The sequence below is a fragment of the Protopterus annectens genome, chromosome 9.part0 (assembly GCF_019279795.1).
Source record: "Protopterus annectens isolate FY-2018-M chromosome 9.part0, PAN1.0, whole genome shotgun sequence".
In the NCBI taxonomy this organism is placed as follows: domain Eukaryota; kingdom Metazoa; phylum Chordata; order Ceratodontiformes; family Protopteridae; genus Protopterus; species Protopterus annectens.
Genome location: NC_056743.1, coordinates 1,919,708,897 through 1,919,722,848, shown reverse-complemented (window position 1 = coordinate 1,919,722,848; position 13,952 = coordinate 1,919,708,897). Strand labels below are relative to the sequence as shown.

The 13,952-nt window shown below is 39.9% G+C and overlaps 1 protein-coding gene across 1 annotated transcript in view; it reads right to left on the bottom strand.

Annotated features, from left to right (window-relative positions):
* The window catches only part of CACNA1A (calcium voltage-gated channel subunit alpha1 A), a 3,713,953-nt gene that overhangs the window by 2,253,125 nt on the left and 1,446,876 nt on the right, over nt 1-13,952 (bottom strand). The window contains exon 14 of the mRNA XM_044082385.1: nt 3,228-3,295. Within this exon, the coding sequence (XP_043938320.1) occupies nt 3,228-3,295 (68 nt within the window). The remainder of the gene's footprint in view (nt 1-3,227; nt 3,296-13,952) is intronic.

The window sequence follows — 13,952 nt, the reverse complement described above, 5'->3', positions numbered from 1 at the left end:
AACTCCAACAACCCCTCAAACCATATTAACTTATTTGGATTCTCACAACTAATCCAAAAACCTACCAGAGTAGACTCTAGATTCTAGATTGGACACTAGTTAATATCCCCACAGAAAATTATCATGTGGGCTGCTTACCTGATACATCGAGTGACCACTGACCCTCATTCCTCCTTTGTAAACGGGCAAAAATACCCAAACCCGTGCTATTCAAGGAGACTAGGGATGAGCACAAAGTCAATCCACAAACTCTTAACAGTATGCTCCAGCAACAGGACTGGAATCCATTAAAAACTCTACCTTTGGACCAGGCAGTTGATTTTTTTAATACTACTTTTATGAATGTACTAAATATGCTAGCTCCCCTCAGGAAACTCGGGACTAAAGTTAACTATGCCCCATGGCTAAATAGGACAACAAAAGCCTTAATAAAAGCCAGAGACAATGCCTGGAAAAACTGGAAAAAGAATATCACTATCCAAGACAGAAATATCAAGAACTATGAAATAAGGCCAAATCCCAAACAAAAGTAGATAAAAAGAACTACTTCTTAGACATCCAAAACAAGCACTCTAAAAAACCCCAAAAGTTCTGGCAGGCCATCAATACCCTTCTAAAACCGGGCAAAACCACCATCCCATCTCCCAACAATTCTGATAATGATAGCCTAGCTTCAGAATTCAACCATCATTTCACAGAATCTATCCTCGTACTATCTATCCAACAAGAACACTAAAACCACCCTAACTGTAGAACAAACTAACATACTCACCTTCACACTCTCACCTGTAGCAACCTCTTCAGTTAAAAAGCTACTTTCTGAACTAAAACCCACCACACTCGCAGCAGATGATTTACCCACAAATTTTCTAAAATTAGCTGTAGAATCACTAGCCTACCCTGTCTCAATTCTTATAAACCGCTCTATACAAGAAACCTACGTACCCCATCTATGGAAAGTGTCACATATACTTCCCCTTCACAAAGGCGGAAACTCCTATGAACTATCAAACTACCGGCCAATTGCTATCTTGTCCCCCCTTTCCATGCTTCTGGAGAAATGTATTCACACCCAGGTAATGCACTTATTATCCTCACATAACCTCTTCTTCCCCACACAGCATGGTTTCCGCCCAAACCATAGTACAACCACTGCTCTACTGTTCTTTACCAATCAGATTAACCATCTAAGAAACAACAACAAATTCATCTCAGCCATATTCCTAGATCTATCAAAAGCATTTTATATGGTCTCCCATAACCTACTCTTAGACACTCTGTCAACCTTATCTTTCGCCCCCTCTACTACTTCATGGTTTAGAAGCTATCTCTCTGACAGAAAACAATCCGTTAAATGGCAAAGTACACTATCACCTCTATTACCAACTACTATAGGCATCCCACAAGGATCAATACTGGGTCCTCTACTATTCACCATTTTCACTAACAAACTACATACTTCCACCCTGCATACATCACTTATAAAGTATGCAGATGACTCCACCTTAATCTGCTCAGCCCTATCCATAACCACTCTTCAAAAGCTTACCCAAGAATCCTTCTGCTCCGTGGAACAATGAATTACCGATATCCAACTCATTCTAAACCCCAACAAGACCAAATTACTCCTTTTTACCCCCAATAAATCCAAATCCACACCTCCTACCTTCACTATCACCTCCAAAAACAGGACCACAATCTCCCCTTCCCCTCACACTAAGCTGCTCGGGGTTGAAATAGATAACAATCTAAACTTTAATGTCCATATCTCACAAACTATCACAAAGGTACATAAGAAACTAGGAACCTTATACAAACACAAACAGTTCCTAACAGACCAAGCTTGAATCTCCTTGGCCCAAACCCACCTCTTGTCTACCCTAATGTATGCATCATCAATCCTAATTCATATCAGGAAAACAGACCTAAACAAACTAGAGTCATGTTACAATAAAACTGCAAAATTCGCTAACAACTCCACTATTAGAAGTCATCATTGTCTTGCCCTGAAGCAACTACAGTGGTTAGAAGTCCTTCAGCTAATTAGCTATCACCAATTAGGCCTCACCTTCAACATAATAAGGAACCCTCAAAAAACCCCAGCCCTAAACCAACTTCTAAACCAATATTCTGCAAATCGCCCTCTACGCTCATCCAACCAAACCCTGCTCTGCATAACCAAAGCCAATAACACTGCAGGGAAAAGTCTGTTCTCCAACACCATTGCTAGGGAATGGAATAACCTCCCCTAAAGTAACTCCTCTGCACCATCCATCTCACTTTTCAAGACATCACTAAAGTCACACCTCTTGCAATCATGGCTCTGTCCCTGTATCACATACAATCTTTTTTGCTCTCCTCCTAACTTGCCACACCTTATCTCCTCACTGCTTACCTCAGCTATTCTGTACTACTTAAATACTCCTTATCAGGAACTACTATCCTACAAACTATTTCTCATGCTATGACATCTCTCCCAAATAGCATTATTTTCCAGATTATATTCCTTCATTTGCTGCGGTGGTGGTGCTGCGGTAGCGTTATCACCTCACAGTAGGACGTCCTGTTCGATTCTCAGCTAGAGCATCTTCTGTGTGGAGACATGCATGAATGGGCGTACCTTCACTGAATGTTGTGCGTCAGAGCTGGCAACTCGGCACGTAAAAATCTACTCCCAATCATTAGCGGACCGGAGTTCTGCTGTGGCGACCCCTAACCGGGAAAAGCCAAAAGACACAACAACAACTACCAATAGGGAATTCAAAGTTTTGCTATCTATATACCAAGCTTGCTCAAATCAAACAAAGGCACGAAAAATCTCCTTGATTGTATATATGCCACAGTATAGAAATTTTCTGTCATTCGTGGATTATGTGTTTGTCATATAAAGACATGGAGCTCTGATTGTACATATGCCTCTGTACAGAATTTTTTTTGTCATTTGTTGTATTTGCACTGTTATGTTATGAAGCTTTTTTTCCTCGGGCCTCCACTGTAAATGGACCTTGTTCCGGTCGGACTTTCCCGGTAAACAAATGTAAAATAAAAAAATAAAAAAATAAAATAAAATAAGTTTAGAGCTAGCCAACAAAAGGAACACTCAGAACTCCCAAAGTACATTACTGTAAAAGGAAGTATCACTACAGTGTAAGGAATGTCTGAGGACTAACTCCCAAGTAAGTGGCCCTCAGAATTTTTGGAAATGTGCCCTTATAGTTCCCAGTTACCTTTGTAAGCTCCTGTGCATTGGCCAGATTATCAACAGCGATAGCCAAGAATACATTCAGAAGGGTGTCTGAGCAGAAGTTAAGGAACATGATACATAAAATTCAAATAACTTCTAAAACATGTAATATTTTCTGTATATCTAATAAAATGGGCTATTGACAGAACTAAGCAACTTACTTTAAAACTTCAGAGCCACATGCTACAACACTGAAGGGCAAACAATATGAATTTAAAGAAACCATAAGTAACCTGGTGCAAAAACAAAACATTAAGAGTACTGTTGTTTATTCCAAAGTTGTACATCAAACAGATGGATATATAATAACAGATACACTTTCTGCTCCTGGGTTATTTCACCTAGTGGTTTATTAGTTACCACTAATCAGAGCAAATGGAAAATTATGCTAACCACTTAAGGGTGACTTTGTTCAATGAAGGAGTGTAAAGTAGGATTAAATTGTACATGCCTATAAGCCAGATCATGGCTGAAAATGGTCTGCATCAGTAAGGTCACAGCAGATGTAGATGACATGAATGTCGCTGTCCATCTATGATTCATAAGTGAGGAGGAAGCTGATAAATATGGGCTAGTAAGCTGAAATCCAACATATTAGAAAACCTAATGGAACAACTGTTCGGAAAATACACTGTGGTCATGGAATCAAGTTACATGAGGAGTAGAGACAGTACTATTTATCATGCAAACTAATACAACATGTCCACTGAGACACTGGAGACAGGATGATATAAATATGCAGGTTTATTCTCACAAATTAAAGCAAATCAAAATCATAGTTTGCCTGGATATGCAGAGGCATACAAAATGACATAGTACCTTAGATCATACTCACTTACATTTCACAGTCTGTTCAGCCCCTCCACAGTAATGACTGCTTGTATGCTTGTAAATGAACAGAAAAAAAAAATCCAAAACCACACAAGTCCCTCCCATGCCCAACTTCCAGTTTTAAAAACAAATTCCTTCACAGTCATAGTCCACAGGTTAGCCTTGACTGGCCGCGCATTTAAATCCCTTACAGATTTGCTTAGATAATTCTCTACGTAAAGAACAAACTTCCTGCTTGATGCTATGAAACAACCTCATTGTATAAACTGTTGTTACTTAAAATTGAAGAACCAGCACACCAGTCCATGACAATGCTGCAGTTACTCAAACTTTATTTAGCGCTTTTGTCTACCCAAGTTGGTAAACCTCATCAGAATCTGATTAACTGCAGCCTTGTCATAGACTGCAATGTTGGTTCTTTTTAGCATGTTTTCTTGTCTAGTTTAGACTGTTATTTATTGTGAGTTAAACACTGGTTATCTAGATAATGCCATCAGAATATTCCCACACTCCATATGTCAGTATACACTCTGAGTACACATTTAAAGGTACACACACAAACTCCATAACCAAGGTGTATATGTATATATGTATATGCTCATATATGTGTGTGTGTGAAGATATATATATATATATATATATATATATATATATATATATATATATATAATGTCAGTATACACTCTGAGTACACATTTAAAGGTACACACACAAACTCCATAAAGGTGTATATGTATATATGTATATACTCCTATATGTGTGTGTGTGTGTGTGTGTGGGAATATACATATATATATATATATATATAAAATATATATGTATATATACATATATATATATATATATATATATATATATATATATATACACACACACACACACACACACACACACACATATATATCAATAAATATTTATATAGACACATACATACATATATCTTTTTATTTATTTACTTTACTTTACATTTGTTAACCGGGTTAGTCCAGCTGAGCGTTTAGCTCGTTTTCAGTGGAGACCCGAGGAGAAAAGCTCCGCAGTCAGTATTTATATTTTACAAAAACAAGTAAAACAAATATAGGCAGTATCAGGAGCACACAGCAGGCACCAAAGTCACTAAAACCAGCAATTTATTATATTAAACAGGATAAGCGCTTTCACGGCAACCCCAACAGCCGCTTCATCAGATAACAGAAGGGAAAGACATCAGCATTTAAATACAAAAAACACACCAATCAGAGAAAAACAAATCCTTGTTAGTATCCACCCACTTATTAAAACATAAATTAGATTCTTCAAAAATTTTCATATATAATAAAACACATTATATATATGTTAGCTAAAACCAAAGCTGCATGTAATAACAAAAAATAAAACATTCATAGCTCAGAAAATCTTACTTAAATAACCTACGAAACTTCAGAACGGGCTTCAAAAGAACTTGCCCATTCAAACCTTTCCCTTTATGGGCTTGCATTCTCAAGATCCATTTTAGTTGAAGATTTTCAGTATAATTCCTAATCACCCATTCTATACATATAGTTATTTAATAGGTTTAATTTTTATTATACTGATATGCATTTAAATTGGATACTGTTGCTTTAAATGGTGGCTCTTTAATCCAGCGTGCTGCAGTAACCCAGTTTGCACTGACGACACCAGTGGACGAAACCGATTTGCTACATATTGGTCACGCCAGACTGTTTTAGATGTAAAATTGTGGAATAAATCATTGTTTTGTACAGCTTTACACTGCTCTTGTTGGACTAAATTGCTGTTGGAATGTCACATATTGCTGCTTTTTCATTATTCACAGGAAACCTTTTGCTACTTTAGTAAATGTTTCCTTTTTGGAGTGCTGGATTGTGTGTTGTAGGCGGTGTATATATATATATATATATATATATATATATATAATTATATATATATATATATATATATATATATATATATATATATATATATATATAACATGCCAGCCATCAAAAGTATGATCATTTTGGATAGAATCTAAAATGATGAAAATACAATAAAAATTAAAAATGTTTTTTTTCCAGGGCCCCCCCACACCCCCACTAGTTATATATATAAACTCTGAGATCACACAACAACAAGATAAGGGCAAATTCCCTTACCCCGGTCCACCACAATCCCATATAAAACTCTGGCATCAAAAACTCTAGTGAAAACAATTTTCACTGTTATTCACAGCCTGAAAAAAATGTTTCCTCATTTTAGCATTCAGTGTTCCAGAATGTAACCACATATGTCCTTCTATATCACCATTGCAGTATTCTTTACTATAGGGATGTCCCATACAAGGCAGCCTGATGTTCGGCCAGTATACCAAAGCTTTATGATTTTGTATGCTCCTTACATCACACATATTCTCCCCAGACAGAACGTTGGGCATAAAAGTGACATACAAACGCAGTTACCAAGAACTACTTTGCTGCCAGTACGAAGTTGCACATTGGTCTGAATGCCTTGTTGCTGTGTTGAATATCTAGCTATTGGATAAGTGTCTCATTCAGGTTTTTCTTTTTCTTTTCTTTGGCCTTGTACTTATTTTGCTTACCTAGAGTTCATGTCATCCAATAAGAGAAAATGTCAGTGAGGGAAGCAGATTCACAATAAGAATCATCATGAGGAGTGTCTCTTTTGTTTGGGTGCTTCCTATAGCCATAGCTCTTGCAGTATCTGTAAGCATTTGTCCCTAAGACACTCAGAAGCCATTTGTCTTCCCTGGGCATTTATCTTGAAAATCAATGGCTTAAACAGGTAGCCCAGGGTAACATGGCAGAATCCATTAACCCAGAGATACTCCCGTTAGGTAAGAAGAAGGCTAAGAACTCTTGGTCGGATTCTTTAGCTGTCCAGCCTCCAACGGACATTTTTCTAGAAGTGGGTAATAGCTCTATAGGCTGTTCGGTGTTTACTTCAGATTTCTCTGTTTTAACCCCATCAGAGACTGGCATGGATCCACCTTTTTGCACATCCTCCTAGGCTTTGCAGGTGTCTGCTCTGGATGTCAAGGGGGAACCGCAGTAGATTATCTCAGAGGGTCCTAGAGGGATTCCATAAATATTGGTCAGGGAGGAGGTTCTGGGTATTCTTATTGGATCTCACCTAGGGTTGGAACTTCTGGTATTTGTTAGGGCTAATGTCCCTTCCAAGAAAAGAAAAAAACATGAAGCATGTCTCAGTTCATCCTGGTGAATCCTCAAATGGAATGACAAGAGTTTACTCAGGGCTTGTTTTCTGCCTTGATTTCCCTGAAGCCTCCTCAAGGGGGTTTCAGTGCCTGCTCCTCCTTGGACTTCTATCCCTTCTACATGGCTTAAGGAACCATATTCCTTGGATGAGGATTCAGAGTCTGATAAGGAGTCTTTGCCCTGTTCTTCTTAGGTGCCTTCACTTTTGGCTTATGGTTCTGATGAGGAGAAATCTATTAGATGAGTCTCCTTTTAAGGAGCTGTCCTTCAGGGACACAATTGCTAGAATGATAGAATACTTTAAGTGTGATTCTTCTCAAGTGTCTGACATTCAAAGGACATATTATGAGTTGCTTCAGGTGGATACTCCTAAACTATCTACAGTTCCTCCTGTGTTAGCTGCCTTGTTAGACACTTTCATTGCTGCTTCCAAGTCTTCGGATTCTCAGCCTCCTGCTCCTAAGAAACCTGGTAGGCTTTATAAGGTCCCTGAGTATTGTCAGTTTTTATTTAGACGTCCTTCTGCTGATCCTGCTGTAGTGGCAGGATCTTCTGACAAACCATCTAAGCTCTTGTCATCTTCCAACTTTTTGCCTTCTGGTAAGGATACTAGGGCAAAGGAGAGGATTGGTAAGAAGGTTTATACTGCTTCTACTTTGGCCTTTAAGGTTATTAATTACCAGATCAACATGTCCAAGTATGGTCTGGCCTTGATTGCTCAGGTTTGCCACATTATTTCTGATCTCCTTGATTCTGAAGGCAAATCTTCTGCCTTATCTATTTAAGGTTCTATGTCTCAAGTGGCTCTCCACTCTATCAAGTGTAGCTATGATGCTGCTGATGCCTCTTCCAGGGATGCGGCTTTTGGGTTTGTCAAGAAGCATGATTCTTGGCTTCATCTCCAGTCTTTGCCTTAGAATATTAAGGCCAAGCTGTTGGATGCTCCTTTGGACTATAAACATCTTTTTATGACTGCTACTGCTAACCTGTTTAAGTCTCTTCAAGAGAAAGCCAAACCTTTGCAGTACCTTAAACATATTTTTATCTCTCTGATTCCTAAGTTCCACAGGAATTATCCTTCTAGATCTACTTTTGTCCGCAGGCCACCCTGCCAGGCCTCTAAGGGCAGGAAGGGTGGTAAGCGAGCCTCCTGTGCTAAGGCTTCTCATACTCTGTAGTGTGGCCCAGAAACCTCCTTTATCTGATAAGCCTGCTTCTCTTTGATTATTTTCACCCCCCTTTTCTTAGACCAGGTTCCTTTGTTACTTTGGCTTTCCTTTTGTCTTACAAATTGGCTTCTCATCACTTCAGATGTTTGGGTTCTTTCAATTATTTTTTTTTAATTTCTCCAAATCTTTTTGGTTTCTAATACCATGATGGGAATGGAGCCCATTTCTAAGTCAAAGTACAATTAAAGTTCATGAAATTAGTATTGTTTCATTCTTTGATGTCAACCAGTAGTGCTCTTCGTAGCACCTGCAATGTGTCTAGTAATGACTCCTTCTGCAATTCGTATGGAGTTACATGTATTGGTAACGTATCTAAATATGATTGTAGACTCTCTTTTATAAAGCATTGCTCCGACTACTATTGGAACTATCTGGGTATCCTTCTTCCACACTGCTCTTGTTTCTTCCTGCAAATCCTGATATTTTATGACTTTGTGGCTCTCCGTACACAGGACACTGTAGTCACTGGGCGTAGCAATTTGAATAATCAATGCTACTTTTGTCTTTGTTCCTGGACCACTATATCTGATTTTCTAGCACCTATCTTTTGAATTGTTGGTAATGGATGATCCCACATGATACAGACTTCATCATTTTCTATGATGCTTTGTGGCTCATATTTCCAGTGTATTTCAGCCAATTTACTACCATAATGTTTGCACAATCCCCAGTGCAACAGTCTCACCACATTATTATGCCTTTCAGTATACAGTCCTTCTGCCATTACTATGTCACAGCCAGCAACGAGGTGTACAACTGTTTCCAGTTCTGTTTTACAAAAACTTACATTGGTCTGTTTCTCCCACATGTTCAATGGACTGTGTAAACCAATGTGTATGTAGCTCACTATCTTGGGCTGCCAATATTAACCTATCATCTCTTGATTTAAATTTGCCTCCCCTTAACCATTCCTGCATTCATTCCTTATCAACATGAGTTTCTTCCAGCAGTTTTCTATACTTGCAACTATATTTATCCTTTTTCCACATTTCTTGCCTTCTCATCTGGTCCTTCACCGTATATTCTTTCTTTTGATTTTTGTCATATTCAGTTGTTACCTGATTTTTATCTACTTGTGGTTTGATTTCCATTCATGCTTGATACCGATATGCTTCTGTTAGCCTAAGCAGGGATGTCATCTTACATTTATTCTCCTCATGTTTCAAAACTTTCAATACGTTTGGGTCTTGTGAGGTCAGCAGATATGTGTGGAGTCCCATGATTGCAGATCTATACATGTAATCAATTTCAAGTAGGCCCATCCCTCCTTCAGATCGGGGACTATATAATCTTGGTATGCACTGATTTTTACAAATCATTTGGTGAGCATGAAGCATCCTTCTTGTTTTCCTATCTAATCTATCCAGTACATTTTGGGGCTAGTCAATCACTCCAAAACTGTAAGTTAGGACAGGAAGAGCATATTGGGCGACTTCAACTACCCCACCATTAACTGGGAAAACTACTCGTGTACCAACTCCTTAGCTCAACGTTTTCTGGAATTCATAAACTCCAGTGCCCTGGATCAACTTATCCACACCTCCACCAGGGGCAACAATATCCTAGACCTAGTCATTACCAACATGACTTACCGGTGTTCCACACCTGAAGTCAACTCCTCGTTGGTCCGATCCGACCATAAACTAATCACCCTTGATATCCACATCCCACTGCCACCCCCCTTTAAGGAAACCACGGTAAAAAATTTCTCCAAAGCCAACTTCATGCTTCTTAAGACAGAAGTGGTGAACTTCATGACACCCATGCAGATGGTCAATACAGTTACAACTGCTGAATCCTACACAAATACACTCTATAAGCACTTACACGAGTGCATGGTTCGTGTTATCCCAAACAGAACCAAGATGATATCCTCCAAAAAAAAGGAAGCCAATTTGGTGGTCCCCTGCCATAAACAAACTTTACAACAGAAGGAAGAAACTGTTGCAAAAGAGAGTAAAATCCCATGAGTGGATGGGCTCCCTGGTCAGCCTCAGTAAGAAGCTGAGATCCCTTATAAGATCCTCCAAAGCTAGCTACGAAAACAAAATTACCACTAATTCTAAGGACAGCCACAAAGCATTCTATAGTTATGTCAAGAATCTCGATGGCAACACCCAGATCTGCTCTGAGTTACAGCACAACGGCACAAAAATTACAGAACCAACTGATATTGCCAACATCCTTGCAGATAGGGTCAGTGCTAACTTTACCACCCCCTCACCCCCTAAAGGGCCCATATCTATACAGGAAGAATGCAGAGTCCCTGTAATCACAACTACCCAGGTAAAAGCTGCACTCTCTAAAGCCAAAAACACAGCATCCATGGGACCGGACAACATCCTATGCTGCGTTTTACATGAACTTCAGAACGAACTGGCTCCCCACTTAAACACCATGTTCAATAATAGCCTCGCATCACGCTTTGTGCCCACTGAATGGTGCACAGCAACAGTTATCCCACTCCACAAAGGGGGAGCCACCACTGATCCCGGGAACTATCGACCTATTAGCCTGAAGAGCCTGGTCTGCAAGGCCATGGAATGTATCATAATGGAACTCATAAACAAAGACATTGGTAACCTCCAAACACTGGATCCCACCCAGTTCAGGTTTGTGAAAGGCAGATCATGCCTCCTGAGCCTGATCGACTTCTTTGAGGCAGCCACCAAAGCCGTAGATGAGGGTAAGGTGGTTCACACAGCCAGTTTGACAGTTGACAGTTAAGTCAACCAACTCTTCGCTTAGCTTGGTTTCTTCTAAACTGAGAGAACATTTTATGTTTCCTATTTCATGTGAGCATTCAATAGAAAGTTCTATTGCATCTTCCTGTGGCACATTCTCTTCAATTTTATCCTGTGCCATCCGTTACTCTGTCATAGGAGAACTCGCTGGCCTATCACTCCTCAACATTAACTGCATCAGAGTTTCCACAGTTTCCTGTTCCTTCCCTTGCTGTTCAGTTTCAAGTGAATGTTTAGACTGGTTTTCTGTGGAAGGCTCCAAAATATCTTCATATTTTCTATCACCTGTTAGGGTTACATCATGGTATGGAAGTCTCTCCCTCCTTGTTCAGGGGTCCCTCAACCTCCTCTACAGCAACTTACACATTTCCTGGAGGTCCTAGGGTCCCTGATGAACCAAGGAACCATTCAACTTGTTCCACCTTCCCAAGTTGGAAAGGGTATTTATTACAAGATGTTCCTTGTTTCTTGAAAGGGGGCACCTGGAGACCTATTCTGGATCTGCTCCTGCTCAACACCTTTCTCAAAGCCCCCTCTTTTCAGATGCTTACACTTCAAACCTTGTTTCCTCTTTTACTACCTCAAGCTTTTCTGGTGTCTTTGGATCTGAAGGGTGCTTGCCTACATATCTCTTTTCACTCTCTTTTCATGAAGTGTTTACATTTCTCTGTTACTGCCTATCATTTTTAGTTCTCCGCTTTGCCCTTTGGCCTCTCTCCTGCCCCAAGGATATTCACAAAATGCTTAGCTCCTATGATTGCTTTCTACAGGCTGAAAGGCATTCAAAGGCATTAAGATTTTTCCTTTTCTAGGCAACCTGTTGCTTTAGGCACCTTGTCCCATTCACCTGTTACAGAATCTGGAATTCACCATTTCTCTTCTTCAAAGTCTGGGGCTCACTATCAACTTCCAAAAGCCCATCTTGACTCACTCTCAGGATCATGTGTATCTGGGATGCAGGATTCAGACAGTGCCAATGCTGGCCTCATTTCCACTTCCAGATGTGTTATCAGTGACAACCTTCTTTCAGTCTCTTCTTCATCTGACTGCCATTCCAGACAGAGAGTTTCTTTACGCCCAGGGATTCATGGCCTCTTATACTCCAATGCTCCCTCTTGCCAGACTGCATATGCGAAAGCTTCAGTGGTAACTCAAGTCAGTTTGGCTGCAGCACTGCCACCCTTTGGATTTGAGTGTACCTCTCCTTCCTTGTATAAAGATGGAATTTGAGTGGTGGAGTGAACAGTTTGTTCTCAACCCCAGCCTGCCCTTTCAGCCTCCAGTTACTTCTCAAGAGCTGGTCATCTGAATGTTCAGAGTCTCTGCCCCCCCCCCCCCCCCCCCCATCAGAAGTCAGACCATATCAACATCAAACAGATGACAGCTCTGATTCTGGCCCTTCAAGTTTTTCACCCAGTGTTCTGTCCAGACCCCTTGAAAGTGTACACAAACAGCACTACAGTGATGTGGTATGTTAACAAGCAGGGAGGCACAAAAACTTACCTCCTCTGCAGGATGGCTCTTCAGGCTTGGGAGTTGGCTCTCAGTTATTAGTTAACTCTTCAGGCAGTTTACATTCCTTCTGAGCACATTCCAGTGGCAGACTCTGAGCATGTCCAAAACACAGACTCACTAATAGATGTTTCAAAGAGATGTGTTTCTGGACATTGTCCATCAGTGGGGTATTCCTCAGGTAGATCTTTTTGCCTCCTCTCTGAACAGGCAGCTCCCCTCCATTCTGTTCTGGAGTTCCATGCCATATAGCGTGGAAGACAAATGCCCTTTCTTTTCTTTGGAATGTGATATTTATTTATGCTTTCCCTTCTCTTCCTCTACTTCCAAGAGACATGAAGAAAATTCAGCTGCTTCTTTACAACATTGTACCTGAAGACTGTTTTTGCCAGCTCTTACTTCTGCTCAAAGGGTTTCTAAGTTCCAGGCCTTTATGGCCATTCCTTCTTTTTTGGGGGGGGTGGGGGTCACAGGTACAGGGTGTCCCTTCTTACTAAGCCTTATTTATGCTACAACTCCCTTCTTTTTTTCCTTTTCCTTAGTCTGCTAGTGAGAGGGTCTTGTTTACCTTGAATTTGCACAGACAGCTCAAGTAAAATTTAAATAAAACTAAAGCCATTCATAAGTCTGACCATATTTTTGTTTCTTTTCATCACATTGGAATTGGCTGTTTCTAAATAAACCATATCCACCTGGATATCTAAGAGCATTTCTTTTTGTTATTCCTTTAATGGCAAATCTTTATCTTCTGCTAGAGCTCATTACACTAGGGCTGTTATCTCATTTGGTGGTTTCTTCAAGGGGTTGGGCAACAATTCTATCCTTGAAGCTGCTACCTGGGTCTTAAGTGAGTACCTTTACCAAGCATTTTAAATTGGATATAGTTTCTAGGGCCAGAGCAGGTTTTGCTAGAACCATTTTATATGGGTTATTGAGGGCTCTTCTCTGCCCTCCACCTCACATTCTGTTTTTTTGAGCTTTTTTTACTCTCCCTATAGTAATGAATACTGCAACACTGATACAGAAGGACATAGCACACTTGCGTAAAATCTTACCATAACAATAGATATACTTCTTTACACTGTTGCAGTATTTGCTCCCTTCCTCCAACCTCCTCTTGTTTGTTCTGATTTATGTTTTGGATTACTTTCTGGTTGAAGGTCTCACCTTTCTCTTC